At 42.1% G+C, this 17,687-nt stretch overlaps 2 protein-coding genes across 8 annotated transcripts in view; one reads left to right on the top strand and one right to left on the bottom strand.

The window, feature by feature from the left end:
- Window positions 1-12,600, bottom strand: part of tty (tweety) — a 32,126-nt gene extending 19,526 nt beyond the window's left edge. Inside the window, exon 1 of one of the 3 annotated variants that reach the window (XM_018032468.2) lies at window positions 11,865-12,600. The gene's annotated coding sequence lies outside the window, so the exon portion shown is untranslated. Of the gene's footprint in view, window positions 1-11,231; window positions 11,466-11,864 lie in introns of those variants that run through there. The other 2 variants (XM_018032467.2, XM_026817472.1) reach the window with 2 other exon arrangements.
- Window positions 12,601-13,491: 891 nt separating this feature from the next.
- LOC108629651 (uncharacterized) lies at window positions 13,492-17,676 on the top strand. 5 transcript variants are annotated; one of them, XM_018032445.2, is made up of 7 exons: window positions 13,492-14,971; window positions 15,674-15,888; window positions 15,965-16,450; window positions 16,524-16,716; window positions 16,816-16,904; window positions 16,987-17,138; window positions 17,214-17,676. In XM_018032445.2, exons 1-7 carry the CDS (start codon window positions 14,794-14,796, stop codon window positions 17,449-17,451), a joined length of 1,551 nt encoding a protein of 516 aa, XP_017887934.1. In that variant the 5' UTR covers window positions 13,492-14,793; the 3' UTR covers window positions 17,452-17,676. The 5 variants fall into 5 exon arrangements, with proteins under 5 accessions (XP_017887934.1, XP_017887933.1, XP_017887932.1 ...); XM_018032444.2 differs by having other exon boundaries at window positions 16,527-16,904; XM_018032443.2 differs by having other exon boundaries at window positions 16,524-16,904.
- Window positions 17,677-17,687: the final 11 nt, after the last annotated feature.

Raw genomic sequence — 17,687 nt, 5'->3', positions numbered from 1 at the left:
TACAATTTTTCCGTATGTCCAACGGTTTGGGAGTTATTGGCCAAAAACGAAAATTTGGAAGAAATTGAAGGGGTACCCCTTGGAAAAATTTCGGAAAAATCGAAAATTTTTTTTTGTTGTTTATTATTAGCAATGTTCTTCCGACATCTGATTTCTTTTTAAAAAATGCGTTTCTAAAGTGCATAAACTTTAGGGATTTACTGTATAGCCAATACATCCTTAAAGAATTTCACCGATCTACATGAACTATACTGTTCCGTACAAAATTCAAAATGAAAGTAAGATCGTGTAATGGGATAGGTACGAAGACTGGAATTTCTTGTTTCTAATGCAGGCAGACTAGCATTGTCTTATCAGTACGGTTTTTACCGTCGCGGCGTGGCGCCTCGTGAAGGTTTTTCTTCGAGACTTTCGTATCAAATGTCCACGGTGTCGTTCGAGTAATGCGTTCGCATTAAGCCGTTACTTAAGCTCGCGATAAGAGAAAAAAAATGTACATTTTTAAAGAGTAGGTAGAAACAGTATTGGCCTTGCAACGAAACGCTCGTTGTTATTCGTCCGAGGCGCAATAATTACGTGGCAGCGTGCTAGAGTTTCAGCTCGCCTCGCACGAGAAGAAATGATCCGCAGACCACATAGATATAACTCTCAATCAACTTCGTGTATCGTACTTCTAAGTTTAATTAAATTAAATCTTTCATAATTTGTTCGATCGAATTGTGGCAAGAATTGAAACCAGTAGAGACTCGGATGAACGATCTTGTTGATATATACAATATTATGGACGGATTTAAAAATATCCTAGATAACGGTGCACGATAGAGCATTTATCTGTTCGCGTCTTATCTAGCTAATGCAGTACTTGCCGACGATGATTCTCGTTCCTTCCCAGTGCTTGGAATTCGCGCGATTTTCATTTTTCGTTAAGCTATCATAAATAGTTACACGACCGATTGAAAGCGTTTCCTGAAACCTGGACTCTTCCGCATGATTTCGTTCATTAATACGAAACCTCAAACTGTTCGGATTACCGTTGCTTCGACTGTTTCGGTAACGGGAAGTTTCTCATAGAAAAACTGTATTAATTGCCAGAAACAACTTGGGAACAATTCGAATCGTAGAAGATCTAGAAATGGAACAAGATAAGCGGTGAAAATTGTTGATCCGAGGAGATTCGTGGAAGTTCGAAGGATGCAGGACCAAGATTGAGGAACGAACTTTCCTTTGAATCGTTCCAAAGTAAAGTCAAACTCTCCCGGACGATGAACGAGACGGAAATGTAATTCGAGAGACTGTGGGCGAGAGGAGGCCATTCATTGTGTGCAAAGACTGCCCTTATAACGAGAATCAATTTTTGTCACCGTCCTAACCATAAAACCAAATACCGGCTACCAGCATAAACTCCAATCTAAATAGAAGCACAGCGTACCATCTGCTTAATCCCGGTCGCTGCTCGACTGTGTAAAACCCATCATCCCGTGCCCTGTTACAAACTTTCTTGTTCACCGGCTAAAAGCTTTCCCGAACGTTTAACGTCGAGCGCGCATCAAAAATAAATCAAAGGATTAGACTTCGTTTCAATTTTAAGTAAGTTCGCGTCGCTCGGAAAAAAGAAATACAAGCGGAAACGATTCACGTTCGACCTGACTCAACTCTATACGGAGTAACGATAACGGGTTTAAGGGACGCTCAGGAAGCTCATCCGTGGCTCGTTCTCTCTAGGCCTGGGTACGTTGTCAGCGTTAAAAGCTCGGTGCAAATGAGGCTCACGGGCAAAGTATTACAAGCCGTCGATAGTTATCTTCCACGGAATCGCGACGAAACTTCTCCGTGCGTCGAGCCTGAGACAATGAGAAAACTTTCACGAATCAACTTCTCCTGTGCTTTTTCCTCCGTGCCGCGGCGGATATTCGAAATTTCCGTGGAAAAGTTTCACCGCTCCGTGCATGAATCACCGACGGATGCTGATCGTTCTCGTTATCATGCACGGCGACGCGCGTTGAATTTTAAACGCGAGGAGCTCGCGAAAAAGTTTGATCGAATCGCGAGCGAGGTGTTCCCACTCGCTTCGCGGTTTCAATTATCGACAGCAATTTGAAAGCATGTTCCAAGAGTGTCTTCACGGATCGCTGAAATCATCGACAAGACATATTTACCAATCGATTAAATTAAATATCTCGTAACGAACGCAATTGGACATGAGTAAAGGCAATCGTGAATCATATCGTTTCAACAATCTTACTTATTGATTAATCGATTCCGTTTATAGTTCCGGTATTAGGGATGAAAACGATTAGCTACTAAATTACAGTGGACGAGAACCGTTCACGCTAAAAGATGAACAGATCGCGCTAAGATAGTTACTGTCCCGGTAGAAGCAATTATACTAACTCCTGAGCTAGTCTCGCGTGAAACGACTTCGAGTCAAGTTCATTGCGAACACGTTTGCTAATACCGCGCTGACGATGTCGCATGTCGGAATCGATTTATCTCTATGATAATGCTCTTCAACAGAACGAGATTACGTAACTACTCGAGATCGCATAGGCGAATCGAGACTGGTGTGTTTATTCGATGAAGGATCACCGTAAAATGGAACGATAACAAACGGGTGTTTAGTCGAATGATTACTTCTAAAAAATTTAGTTACATTACCTCGTCGTTCTCCAATCAACTATCGTTGGAGCAATATCTCATAAACAAATTGAAACGGGTTTCGTCGAAGTATCACTGTAAATTGAAACGACAGCAACTGTTTGATCAACTGATCTTCAGGATTATTTTTAATGACGAATGATTAACGCGATTGATGGACTCGTTCTCGTTCGACGGAAAAGGGGACGAAATTTCAATACAGAGGGAAGTGAATCATCGCGAAGAATGATTCACTAGGAAGAAGAGAACGGTATCAGATAAGTTTAATACGTGCAATGAACCTTTTGCGGAAACACCGTTCTCGGAAGTCGTCGAACATCTGCGCCAGTCATAAAATAATACATGCTTCGAACATTAACAATCTCTTTCCGCCTGCTTCGCGCGATACCTAAAGAAGAAAATTTCCCCGATGCCTCGGCTCGACGTATCCTTCCAATCTCTTTGAAAATTTCCGATTATCGCTTCCGTTTTACGAGGCGAGCGACCCTTCCCAGTCGTTTTAACGATCGAGAGCGACGATTTTCCTCAACGTCTCCGTACACGCTCGCACACTGAATTTCGCGAGTGCAGACACCCAGCTTTTACGAGGGAACGCGGCACTTTACGGTGGCGTCGAGCGGCATTATCCCATTTCTCTCCCCGGTCTTTTTTTTCTTTCTTCTTCTCTTTATCATTCCTAGATAATTCCTTTATCCGCCGGTGCAATTGCATCGGGACAGTTTTCACGATTCGGTTTTCGTTGTCCCGCATTTCTGTTTCACAATTCCAGCTGACGGACTTCCGTTACGGCGATCGCAGAGGGAAACCGGTACCGCCGCTACTCTTTTTTCTTCCCTCTGTTTTTTCCCTACTTTGTCCGAGGGCTTTTAAAATACGTTTGGTTGAAAAAGTCCGGAGGCGGAAAGAGGAGGGGTGGACGGAATCCGCGTTCAGTGTGTTACGGGAGGTAAAACATTTTTCAGCGCAGCGCAAGTTATACATACAGTAGCTGCGGTTATTCAGAACCGAGCACAATGCGTAGAAAACAGGTTACGAGCAGAGTGTTTGAAAATTTAAAAGACGGATTAATACCGGTTCGAGATCAACGCAAATTCGACGTCGCGAGGTTTGCGCGAATGTATAATAATTCAACGAGTCCCCAAACGCGACGAAAATTCAATGGACCAGGCCGGCACGCGGATGCGACAAAGAGCGAGACATCTCGAGCGAGCACGCTGTGCTCAATGCGTCGAGCACACAAGATCGTTATAAATGGGTCAGGCTTCATTATCTCTCTTTCATTCGCGGCCCCGATTCGCGTAACCCCCCTCGTCCCCCCTGATATCAAATCGAAATCGTCGACGACGAGTATCTAACGAAACAAATCCGCCGCGCCTTTGTCTTTCCCCTACCATTGTCCTAGATGATCTGAAAAATTTCTTCGCGATACGATCGCGAGGAATTCGTCTCGGCAAAGTTCAATTTCCAATAATGCGGTCAGGCTCCGAGTAGTAGTTCTAAAGGAATCGATTTTCTTCTGATTATTAAACTGCCAATTTGATCTAGTATCAGTATTTAAAGAATGAGGTCCAACAAGAAAGTTTCAACATCACGAAAGTGAAATGTACATAAAAAAAAAAATGAAGTACATTTTGCTATTGATATCGCGGATGATTTTATCAATTGAAAGGCTAATTTGGACGGATTACAATCCGAAACATCTAAGAACGAAGCGAATTCCTCATAGCTGTCGGATGTGCATTGTATATTCGATACAATGTCAGCAATACGTCGAGAAGGAAACTGCGCGAACGGAAGAGAGAAAGAGAGAGAGAGACTGGTTGCGGGTGGCAACGGAAGAGGGAAAGAGATAGTAGGCAACGACTTCCGCCGATCGATTTCTGCGCTCTCGCATCGCAGTTTAACTCTCCTTTATGCCACGCCTTGCCGTTCGATATTTCGCGTCGTTATCCAGCTTTTTAATCCGAATCGATCGGAATCCCATCACCGTCCATGCAACTACAAAGCGGCACTCGATTGAAATCGATTCGAAATTGATATCCGACTACACGCGTTTTCGACTTAATTGGCTGCGGTCGCCCCGCAAATTTTATGCTGTTAAGGTCGTAGGAAACTGTATCAGTTCCATCTCAGATCTAGATTCATGTTTTACGTCTTCGTATATTAAATAATCTGTTCTATTAAAGATGCAGTTCAATATTCTAATTTAAACGCATTTAACTTGTCGCATATTATGTTTAATCGTAAATCAATCGTAAACCACCGATATTAACAATTGAAATTTCTCTAAGGAAAACTCGAACTCTGACATGAGCAGGAATTATTTAATCCGGGAACGGCGAGACAATGTGTCTCATTACCGAAACACAATTGTTTCATGTACGATCGATCCGGCCTTTGTCTCCGGGAAACCGGAAACTCTAAAGGGAAACTTGCCACGGAGGTGGTGCACCGATAAGCAGGTTCTGATAAAAGTCCGTACGTACGCTCCGAGCAAAACGAAATTACGTGAGAGGTACGGTAGGTATATGAAACGAGGGTAAGCGAAAACTTGCCGCGACGCTATTATCCGCGTTACAAAGTTAAACCGCGCCCCATCCGACGTTCTGTTACAAAGATCCAAAACGTCGATGCACCCTCTTTGAAGTTGTGCGCCTTTTCGTTCTCGATTGCGTTCGCGAGCCAAGAAAAATTTTATTCCTCTGAATTGCAAACTTTAATGCCTCCCACGAAAGAAAATGAAATTCTTGAAGATATTCCGGGTGCATGCTTTAAGACAGAAGCCTAAATCCGTGAAGAAGATGAACACACTTATACATTTATAGAAAAAATGTATCATGTTCATTTTGCAATATTTAAACGATGAATACGAAATGTATTTCTCGAAACGATTTACTTTGAAAAGACTCTATATAAAAGATGCACACCTCGTTCTGAGAGTCTCTTTAAGTCCACAGCTAATGATCATTTATAACTATTTTAATAGTGAATAGGTATTAAGCGAGAATTAATCTTGTCTACCTTGTTGGAAGAGCGGAACTAAATAGAAGAACCGGAAGGAGGGAGAAAGGAATGTACGAAGCGCGAGGCAAATCTTCAAAGACGTTTTCCTTATTCTCGGAGAGAGGAATAAGTCCGCTCGGAGGGTCTCTTTCAATTCTTCATATTATACTGGCAGTCGGACTCCGCAGGAACCAATAACGTCGTTCAAGGAATGGTTACGGAATGCAAATACCGAATCGAATCGAGTTCCTCGATGGGTATGCGAGCCACCGCCCGAGGTCAGAGCCTATCATTGAAAATTGCGAGGTTCCGAAACAATGGATTGATCCCCCATGCAGATTGATCGTCTAGTCTCGTCAAAGTTTATCAAAAAGCTCGATTAAAATGGTCTAATCCATTCTGGTACTAAATCCATTCTAATGTTACAATTTCAAATGGAACATCACATAAATTCGAGAGGAATTAATTCTTTCTCTAGAACTTCCTAACATTCAAACCAGAATTTTTTCCATTCATCCGAAGTCGTAAAGAGACTCGATAAACGTAAGTCAAGCGCAACTTCCTAATCGTAGCATAAATTCGCGAGTTTGAAGTAAATATCAGTGGCGAGCACGTTAACCGGAAGTTGAGCAGTTTAAATTCTGTGACTTAAATAGGGGAAAACTGTTTTCCCCGGTTGGAGCTCCGCCCGTGGAAAACTGTGGAGGATTTTTCGAGCAGATGCCACCGAGCGTCTGCGACGATTTAAAATCGTTTCAAAACCGTGCAGCATGTGACCACGGCATGTATTCGCGTAAACAAAACTACCGGCCAGATGCTTGAGAAAATTTTTCTTTCGCACGTGTCTCCCAACGTCATTACGGCGCTTCCTGTATTTCATTTCCTGAATCTGAAGATTTGTCTCTGTCGATGTGCGTAATATGTATTTGCATAAGCTGCTCGTTAGTACAACGCAGTAGATAAAGCCGATGAGCCACAGTCTGAATCATCGGAATGTCAGAAGTATAGAGGAAATATGAAATGAGAGTGGCAAAGAGGACACAAGCTGTGGTCGGCGTTTAGAATTCCTAGCAAGTATCGCAATCGATTTCAGCGAACCAAACGCGCAACCGGAAGGCCACATAATTAATTTGCGATACACAGACTAGGATGTTAATCATTCCTACTACCACTATGTACCACGTAACGAAGTTTTACTAAATTTCGACACGACGATAATCGTCAGCAACCGAAACCTGTTAACGACCTCGCCTTACGAAAACTACTTTCTTCTTTAAAAGAAAAATATTCCCAAGAAGAAATTGTGAATAAAAAAATTCAACGTTTTAACTTCAAAATATTACTCGCGTTTTATGGTAATTACTTTACGTCGTCCGTTACTGTGTAGACGTTTGTTACTAGATGCATGCGAACTGCGCGCTCGTGCGTTTCGGGCCACGGCTGCGCCAACGCTGTTTGCGCTACTTTCAACCTCGTTTTTAATTATAAAAGTTTCCCTTTAGCGCCGGCTACCCTCCTCGCGCTACCCAGCTCACCGATCCCGATGCAACTTTTAAAATGCACTCACCGATGCGCGACCGCCCCGTTTTTTCCTCTTACGGTCCTCGCGATTTTCCATCTTACCCCGCAATCGATTTCCCGTATTATTCAAAAATTAAATGCCAGACAATAAGAATGTACTTGAGATAAAACTGAAGGGACCGAAGAGTTCCACGTACTACATTAAAAATCATGCTTGAAAAAGAAGTGAAAGAAGCGGAAAAGGAGAAAAATTACTGCGCAGCTATTCCGATTCTCTCACTTCTTTTTTAACATAACAATGTGTACATTGGTGGGACGCACTTGAGTGCTGAGTGTCAAATGCGAGAAGCGACTATAAATTCGAGCCTTAGCTCTACATTTATCGAAGGGATACTGCAACATCCGACGAGAGAAGCCAATCTTGTTATATAATCTTATTGTCTCCATGGAGATTTAATTATTCCTACTATTCCAACAGGAAATGCATTATTATTTAATACTTTCTACCCAACCGGAAGAAAATTAGCAGAACGGGGAAATGTAGTCGGGGTAATTTGTTTGTGGCCTCGTTCGCCAAGGTAATTTTTCTTTTCACCGAAGCCAAACAAGGAAGATAAAGCGACGGAGGCGGCTACACCCGGGGCGGTTTCTGCATAGTTTGCTTTGCAATTCTACCGCTAAAAAGTCCTTAGCTCCGGCCCAGGTTTCGCGCTCGTCTCGTCTCGTCTGACGTCTTCCGTGGCAACGAGTAACCCCGAAGCGTTTGCATGGAAAATTCTCGTGAAAGGGAACAGCGAAGGGAGAGAGAACCATGTCACGCAGACGATATCCCGCGATGTTAATTGAAAGATAATTTGCGGCGGAAACCGGCTGAAAGCTCTCCTCTTTCCCACCGCTCGGATTGCTCTTTGTGGCCACGGGCTTTCAGTTGACCAATGATATCTTCCACGTCGCGAAGCCACGAGTTTTTACTATTGAAGCGAATAGAGAAAAATGAACCATCGGTTCCGGGTCCGGGGTTTTAATTAAAATTTCGCCGCCTCTCGCGGGTCGTCTCGATAATTGGTGAAACCTGCAACGTAGTTTGAATGCAAGATACACGTAGGTACTACACGCCGGGTGAATGCTCGTTGCTACGAATTTATCGACTAATAAAAGCTCGAATGTGCTTCGATTCGTACGAGGAATCTCTCCATCGTTGATAATTAAGAGCCACGATAATTTCATTAATTCCAAATGTGACTCGCGGAAGCTATTCAAGCGCGAAGATTGAGTACTCGATAAATCTCAGCCGCAATTTTTCCGACTTAGTCTAAGTTCGAGACGCAACGAGCCAAATAATTGAGTGCCCGTCGTCGGAAGGGGGTCGATAACGAGAGCTTTATCAATTCTCGAGTATCCCGCAAATGCTCCGGAGTAACTGGTTTAAGTGCTGCCGAAAACTTTCACCGGAAATTCTACGCCCACCCTCTTTATTATAATTTAAACGCGAAACGTCAGGTCCAGATGTGGGATGTTGGATCTCCGCGGGTTTTCGAGAGCGACAGGGGGATAATGGGCAGCGGGAGGATTTCCACTCGGTCAAAGCTGCCGATAGCTTTTGTCTGGAAACGTCGGCTTTTTCTGCATTCTGATCGAGGCTCGAATAAATCGGCCCCTCTCACCTTGCATGCCGATCGTTCGCGTTAAGCTCGAGACGACACCGCCGTGGATCGACTCACTCGCTGGGCGTATAACGATACACGGCGGCATTCCGATGAGCCACTCGACCGTATTACCGATTCAATAACGCTTCCGTTCGATTCACTCGCGGAACACGCGTGTCCCGTCCGCGCGTCCGCGGTCGCGTGTCACCAACAAATCTGTTTTTCTCGATTGTCTGATCCATCGACAGACGGTCAACCGTACGTCAATTATCCTTAACGTCAGTGCAATTTGTTTCTCGTGCGTTCAATCGATGCAGCGTTAAGAAAATAAAATTGTTTATAAAAGAATATTTCCGTGTAAAATTGGCTATGAAAATTTCAAGTAAATTCACGTGGTAGATAATTAGTATAAAACAATTGAGAATGTTTAAATGATCAAACGAATGTTTATATAGAACGCATCTTTTAAGCTGATACCATAAATAGTTTATGTTGTATGAAGATCTCAAGTTTAATGATAAGCAACGTACAAACAATACTTTCTGATTACTACCATTCTTTCTATGAATGACACGTCTGATCGTATCCGGTGACCTCCGATACTTACAGCTACCGGAAGAAAAGCTTTCACTCAGAGATCGAACACAAGTCAAACTAAAACGGCACTTCACTGACTGAAACCCTATCGACTGATCTAATTATATAATCTCAGAAAACGTGACACAACGAGGTCTATCACATTTAACATTAATCAAGGTTCATGCAAGAGAAATTAGTAAACCTCATTAGCTCGGGTCATTAAACGATCAAAATGCTATTTAACGAGGTATCTGTAATTCAAGGGACAGATGACAAAAACTATCTCCGCCGGTTAATTACCTCGGTAATAATAATCGTGTATCTCTGCCACGGACAAACTGTTGGCGGGTGTACAAAACGCGAGCTCGGAGGTAGTCGGTTTCCCATCGAAAATACAGATTTTCCGCGGGGCACGGCCGATAAGCTGTGAATTCACTTCCTCCTTGAGACTACAAACTCTCCGCGTGCCACAATTTAAAACGAAATAATGCCGCCGCGTTCCAGTTCCTATTGAAATTGACACCCACTTTCAGGCGGTTATTATTGATTCGGTACATCTCGATTACCTCGGCGTCGCATGAGAACCGAGAGAGAAAACGAATTCAATTTGTTCAGCAAACTCGCATTTACGGTTATTAATATGTATTCTGTACGTTGAGTGCGCGAATTTTTACTGATTGTATGTACACGTATACATACTTTCGACCGGCTGCACTAGTTACCGGTTTTAAACGTCGATAAAAAAAAAACATAAAAAACAGAAATAGGATCAACTCGCGTCAAAGCGTCAGTACGTAACTAATGCAATGTAAATACGTTGTTTGCGTACACTCGGTTTCGTCTTCCTATGTGTGTACCTGGAACACGCGCGAGGATAAGCGTAATGCGATTGTCGGAATATTACGTATTTATGTATGTATATATGGAAGTGTTTCATTTTCATGTTCCGTTTCACGCCAAGATTCTTAATTCTGATCGCAAATCGCTGATAGCTAGTCACGTTTCTATTATGTATATCGTTAAGTCCAAGTTACCTTGACAACGAGAAAAAAACGTGTAACACTTATTCAAATCCACGGACATAAGTATTCCCCTTACGAAGTAATTTCGTCCAAGCGTTCGCTAATAATAAACAGCTTGGGTTTCTGAACCGTTTAAAACAGTAACCGATATACGTTTGACTTCTGTAAGCAAGAAGAGAACTCGAAAGTGGCAGAAAGACGCGGAAAAGAACTTTTGCCAAACCCAGCGAAATTGTATAGAACACGATTGTTCATTGAACCGGAAAATGGGTTAGGATATTACTATTTCTCCTTACGTAAAAAGTCGGCGAAAACCTATCCTAATCTCAGCATCGGTCGCGCGCGATCTGCGGTTCTTCGGTTCCCACAATCAGTCGAGCGTATTATGATTTATCCTGTTGTCGTTCAACGTGTATACTGACGAGTACAAGCGAGAAAATGTCGGATTCATTCGGCACAAGAATAACACGATATGTGGTTGAACGACCCACAGCCACATGCCACGAGCAAAAAAGTTATCATCGAAAATATAAAACGGAATATTGGAAATACAGTCGTCAGTGTAAAAGAAAAAACGAGACGAGGTTCAGAATAACCCGTATCGGCTTTTATACATTTCTGAAATCGAATACGGAATATTTCTGATGAGCTCTTTGCCACTGTTAAATTACGTAAGTTTAAATGATTGTCTCCTCGTTGTTCGAAATGACACAATGGCAAAGAGGTTTCATGCGGGGAGGATCGTTATTATAATTGTTAGAACGGGTGTCTGCCGTTTTGAATATGTATCCACAGACGCACTTACTTGTCATTATCACGCGTTCCTTTTCAAGATTGGGTGCCGGCCGGGTTGGCCTCGAGTGCGAGGGGTGCGTTTCACGAGGTGCCCGCATACTGCGGCCGCGTACTTCTCGATTTCTTTGAATATTTTCCCGTGGTTACACCGAAAATCAACCCTCGCCGTGCACGCAGCCACGGCGGCGAGGTACACGACGGTCGCGAGCAGAGACAAGCGTGGAAAGAGGGATATACACACACCCGCATGCGATCCCGTACAAAACCGTAACCTTACACGAACGTCGCGGCAAGTGTGTACTGTGTATCGATCCCGAGAGTACACACGAAGACGGCTCTGAGCGCCACCACGTTCTCTCTGTCTCTCTTATCTCGTGGGAGAGGCGCTGTCTCTTGTTGTGCTTTCGTTAAGAACGCCGGATTCGCTCCTCGGCCTCTATGAACGCGTATATTACGCCAAATGTAATCATCGAAACTTGATCGTGCGCTGTCCGCCACCGACGCGGCGGTGAACGAGAAACGAGAACGAGGACGGTTTTCGCGCGGAGTTTCGCCGATTGCACCGGTTCCCGATCATCAGCCTGATACGTTTCGTTGCCTTGCCGCGTGCGTAAATGCGAATCGAGGGAAAAAGAAGTCTTACCTTAATTTTCAGTGAGTAGTCGGAACACTGACACACGATAATACAACACACACTCCACACCCGATGAAGGTTCGAGCTCGACTGAAAACCGTCACGGAGTGGGGTGGCGCTATGAACAATCCCGTACACACCAGTGTATCACGCAATTCCATCTTCCTCGTTAGGCTGCACATACACCGGCAAGCGTATTGCGAAAAATTCCCGCGAACTTTTTATAAGTATTACTTAATTGAAATACGAGACGTCCCCGAGTGTACGCATTGATGAACGGTTTCCTGAATTTGTAAGATATCTGAGAGACGATATCAGAATCGTTATATATATTAAATTGTCTTATACGTATGATTCCAATGCAATGGGACAAGCCTACGATATGCAACTCTTAAATCAATCACCCGATGACATTGATCCCTATTATTAACTTTATCAAGTTCTCGACGAGATTGTTAGGAATAAATATTTCAATCAAAGTTAATGGCTATTAAATTTGATTTAAATTGACGACAATTGATGTGTCACGGGAGAGAATGAAATGTAATGTCAAAATCATAAGAATGAGCAATTGTATTCATTTCTTTATGCGTGATTCTTTTTTAACAACAAATAAAGAGCTGATTTACCACCTTTCTCGTTTCCAATTGTCTTGCCACTAAATTTTACTCGATTCAAGGAATTATATTAGGCGATTCACAAATTAATTTTGGAAAGTCGTCGAAGATCATTTCAATTCTAATATTCCATTTGAAAATCAGATGCCTGTTTTTCCTTTTAAGATACATCGAGTTGTTCTGTAATTTGTACACTGAATGGCGCCACGCTACAGCGCGATAAACTCGAGGAATTGAAAATTTGATTTAATTAAACAATCAGACATGATTTACCGTGATCTCTTGTAATTAAATCCCTGGTTTCCCTTGCATACGAACTTGATCATACTGAAGACAAATATCTATCTGTATAGAGTAGATCTGTGAAAGTTACGTCACACCATTCGCATCTCACGGTGTCTCACACAGTAGTGGGAGTAATAATGCACATCATCGTGCAATAACTTCACAGTTTGATATCAGGTAAAAATTTACGAAGTTTTATAACTAATTGACATTACAGCATGTATGCTGCTTCCCGAGATCAATTCATTCGTTTTACGCAGCGAATAATGTTAATTCGATCTAACAGATATTTTAACCTCTAAAATTGCATTCCTTACGTCTTTTATTATAATCGATGTTACCATTGAAAGTCTATGCGTTAAAATGTGATGTTTCTTTTAATTTCCAGTTTAATGGGTATAGGAAGAAATCTTCGGCGGCATTGGGCAGTGATTCTCTTTCCTACCATTGCAATTGGTACTATTTTCGCTGATTGGAATCACACACGATTGTGGAAGCAAAAGAAAGCCAGGGAACAGAAATTAGAATAAAAGAGGCAAAATGGGCCTACATAAGGCATTTAATAAATTGCCGTTTGCAACACAATCTGCTATAATGTTTGTTGCATTCGCAGCTACGACAGTAGCATCAAGACAGCTATACAATTTGTACTCATCAACTCTAAGTAGCAGATATCGTGACAAGTCAGCTCTGTATGGAAGAGAATTGAAACCTGGAGAACCTCCATCCTGGCCATAATTTATCCTTTACATATTAGTTATATTTAACATAAGATATTTCATGTACCACTGATATATGAAGCATACGATTGTAAAAAAATAATTGAAAAAAAAATAAACTCATAAAATCATAAGAAAAATGTTGTGTCTCTAATACATGTTGCAAAGTTAAGTTACTATTCATGTGGGATTATTTTATTAATCCTATCTTAGTGACATTGCATGTCTGGTTTCTTATTAATGTAGATAAGAAACTACATTTTCAGGAAGTATAGTTTAAAGAGAATCTAAAGAAATTTACCTATGTACATATGTAGATAAACCCTCAAAGTGCTGGAAATTATTTAAATGATTTAGAACATTTTCCCTAATTTAGATATTTTTAATTTGTATTATTCCAGAAAAGAGGGCGCTTTTATTGATTCGTTAGATTCAGGGTCACGTAGGTGGCGCATAGGCTGAAGACGACCAGCGTAATCTCCGGGCATTTTTTTACTTAAATTTCGAAACATTTAACTAACGCGGTAGATAAATGAGAAATATTTTCGTTGTCATGTTTCAAGCAAAACATTCTGTACTTCTATTGTAAATGATCACGTAACTTCGTTCCCGCCTAATATGGAACATACATTAGCATGCGCAATTGCGCACGCATATCGATTCAACCAATAGTCTTGTACGTTCTACAGAAAACAGTGTCGTACTTAAAACCCAAGTAATAGTTATTTATTCAATGATATTAAACTGTCTAAAGGGATGAATGATCATTTCGTTGGAAAGCGTTGAAGATACGAATTTTAATTTTCCAACACTCATTCCACTGCTTTATTTATCAGAAACGATATTCTTATGTTTTAATAAAATCTAAACTACGAGTAACAGCTCTTCTTCTTCTGTTACAAGAATCATTCCGTATAATTTATTGAATTACGAAAGAAGAGGTTCCAGGGCGTTATTATTAACAGAGCTTGAATACTAGGACTAGAGTCGATTTGATACTAGGATAGAGGATGAAAGAACCATATGTGTGTGTACCTGATGAGAACGAGGTGCAGGGGACCCTAGGTACATGAATGCGAGCTGCGTGTTTGGCAGCTGACTGGCGTGAGCAGAGGGGTTTGTATTTGGGAAAGGTTGCAGTTGTTCGCCATTGCTAGGGAGTTAACTTCGGTACTAGGCTAGGCGAGGATCTCGGTGAGGTCGCCGAGTGCCCCCCACCCCCCCTTACGTCGTGGAAAAAACTATTTAGTGATTTCGTGTTACGATTTTGGGTATTTTGAGATCCGGGCGATTTCGAATCGGCCCCTCGTTTAAATAATGGACAAGATGCAGCCTTCGACTTCGACCACGTCCGACGAGACGACGGTGTTGCACGCGAACCTGGTAACACCGACGGGCCAGCGTCTCACACCGACAGGGAAAATCAGCCATGCTAAGACGCGTGTCTACACGCAGCGATATCGCAAAGAATGGGAACAAATGCCCGATTTTAAAGGTACCTGTCGTCGCCCGTTATTCATTGTTGCCTCCAAAATAGCTCGCAGTCCGAAAAAAAAGATACTACGCTCTCGTACATCGTGACACGACGTGCACCCGTGCCACGCTGGAGACCGCGTATACGTGTGCATATACAGTAATCGCTCCTGCTTCGTTTCGTCACGATCTAACGCAGCTATGCATCCGATTAATGAGAGTAAATTGGTTACCGAGGACGACGTCGCCACGTAAATTCGATTTTCCTTGCTCGATCGTCGTCTGTTTTTACTATATCAGATCCGTACAGGCTGAGTAAATTACATCGTTTCTAATTGTCCACTTCTTCGTTATCTCGTTTGCTTCGAATACGTTTCTCTGTAAACTGAAGGTACTCGAGTGCTTATGTGATCGATCGGTGAAACGTGTTTGCAGTCGAACGATTCTGAATTCGAACGTTGCATGACTTCCTCCGATGGTGTTCGCGACATTACTGAACTAAACCGAATGCGACCATGTTATTACTAGCGTTAATAAGTTACCAGTAAAGAACACTCGACTTTCGAGGTAGTGTCACTATCGCCGTACAGATAATATGTATTTGGTGGAACGGCGCAGTCGTGACCATTCGAGGGAGGAAGTAAATACCCGCGAACGGTAAACGACCGTTTTTATACGACCGTTTTAATAAACGTTTTTGAAGGATTACTTATTTATTTTCCAGGATGGTTGACCTCTGTGCCTTTTCAAGCGACACGTGCTTATTGCCTGTATTGCAAGAAGAACCTGCACGCGCATCGTCTATCTTTATTAAAACACACGTGTACGATGAAACACCAACGTGCGGCTCTGTTGCACGAAGCCGAAGAGAAAAAGAAACTTGCCGCGAGAAAATGGAAATCGGAGGATGTTGAAATCGAACATGTCGAAGAGGTCGAGGTCAGCATACTTGTTAAAAAAATACCTTCGATTCTTTTGATTAAATTTAAAAATAATTATTTAATTATTTCTTCAGACCGTCGAGCATTCTCAGGTGGAAATAGAAGGTACAGATGATGATGTGGAGTACATCGTCGAGAGATTAGAAACAGATGATGAATTAGATGAAAGCCAGATCAAAGACCCAATAGCAGATCCTGCTATGGAAATCGAAGATGATGAGGACGAAGAAGAGGAAGAAGCTGAGGGTATGAGATTGGGGCTGGCTTCGGACGATGAAGGGTCTAAGAGTCTCACAAAGAATATCAAGATAGAGAGAATAGAAAATTGTGAGGACTCTTTGACAGATTCGTATCACATGCAAGGCGAATATCTAGACGAGACAGATACCCCGGGTGGTGTTCAGATGGAAATGGTCGTCGAATCGGAAGATCACAGTAACTGCGAAACTGTAATTCTTTCTGATGTGGAAGAGCCTGTTAAAGATACGTCGAAGGATAAGCACGAAAATGAAAAATCGATTCGGCGTGTCGGCGCTAAATCCGATAAGAAACAGTCATCGGTAAATATCAATATACAGTTGTATTGAGATTAGCTACGAGCCGTTGAAATGATTTGAATTGATAATGTTTCAGCAGAATGGGAAAGAGGGAGCATCGGAAGTAGTGATGGCCTGTCCAATCTTAAGCACGGCATATCAAATTAACACTTCTGCGCCGCCTACTTCTACGATCGGTGTGCTTCAGCCCGTAAATGCGATACCAATTGGATCGGCGCAAAATAAGACTATTACTTTAACATCGGGCGGGAAAACCCTGACATTAACAGGTGGTACATTCCAGCCTGGTACTCACTACGTGCTGAGTAAAGTAAAGGGAAGTCAATTTCCTACGTTGGTAATGGCTGATAAGAAACCTGCAATTCCAGCTGATCAACCGGAAGGCGCCACGAAAGGCGCTCAGGTAAACAAGGATCAGCTGGCTGTTGCGAGCACTAGTTATCAAGCACCGAAAAAGGTTTGTTGGTATTCGTACTCGCGGAACATTCCACGATCGAATGTATTTTACGATGTTTATTAAACGTTAAAATTTGTTTTAGCACGTACTCGTAAAGACTGTCAAAAATCCAATAGCGAAAAGACCTCGAATTTCTACTCACGTCGTGGACACGAGCAAAGGCTTACCAATCGGAGGGTTGCAAGTCAGTCTCTACAAATTGTTAGACGGAAGATGGACTTTCCTGAACGAGAGGTACGAATGAACATGTTTTTTACTAGTTTCGTCAACGCGTGCGATGAAACATTGAAAATTGTTGTTTCGTTCCAGCAATACGAATCCTAACGGTCGGTGCGTAGACTTGGCAGATAATATGAAAGGCAACTTTACAGCTGGTCGATACAAGATACACTTTGATGTTGACAAATATTTCACATTAAGGAGGATAGAAACGATGTATCCGTTTATCGAAATCGTGTTTGACGTAAAGAACCCCATGGGCCATTATCACATACCTGTGCTTCTCAGCCCGTTCGGTTATACTACATATCGTGGTTCCGAAAGATGAACGTTCATCAAACTATTATTAATTATACTTATTACTCTTGTCTTGTTTGTTCTGTACATATACGTCAAGTAAAATAAAGATTTTCTACGATTCTCTAATTAACGATCCTTAATTAGATATTACAATCAACGAAGCACTGTTAGTATTTTTGAATCTGATGTATATATAGGGCTGTTGAATTGTATTATGAGCATTTGTGAAAAAATATATTTTACTTTATAGAAATTGATGCGTAC

The sequence above is a fragment of the Ceratina calcarata genome, unplaced genomic scaffold (assembly GCF_001652005.2).
Source record: "Ceratina calcarata isolate Rehan_Ccalc_2016 unplaced genomic scaffold, ASM165200v1 scaffold579.2, whole genome shotgun sequence".
In the NCBI taxonomy this organism is placed as follows: Eukaryota; Metazoa; Arthropoda; class Insecta; order Hymenoptera; family Apidae; genus Ceratina; species Ceratina calcarata.
This window is presented reverse-complemented; position numbering and strand designations above follow the sequence as displayed.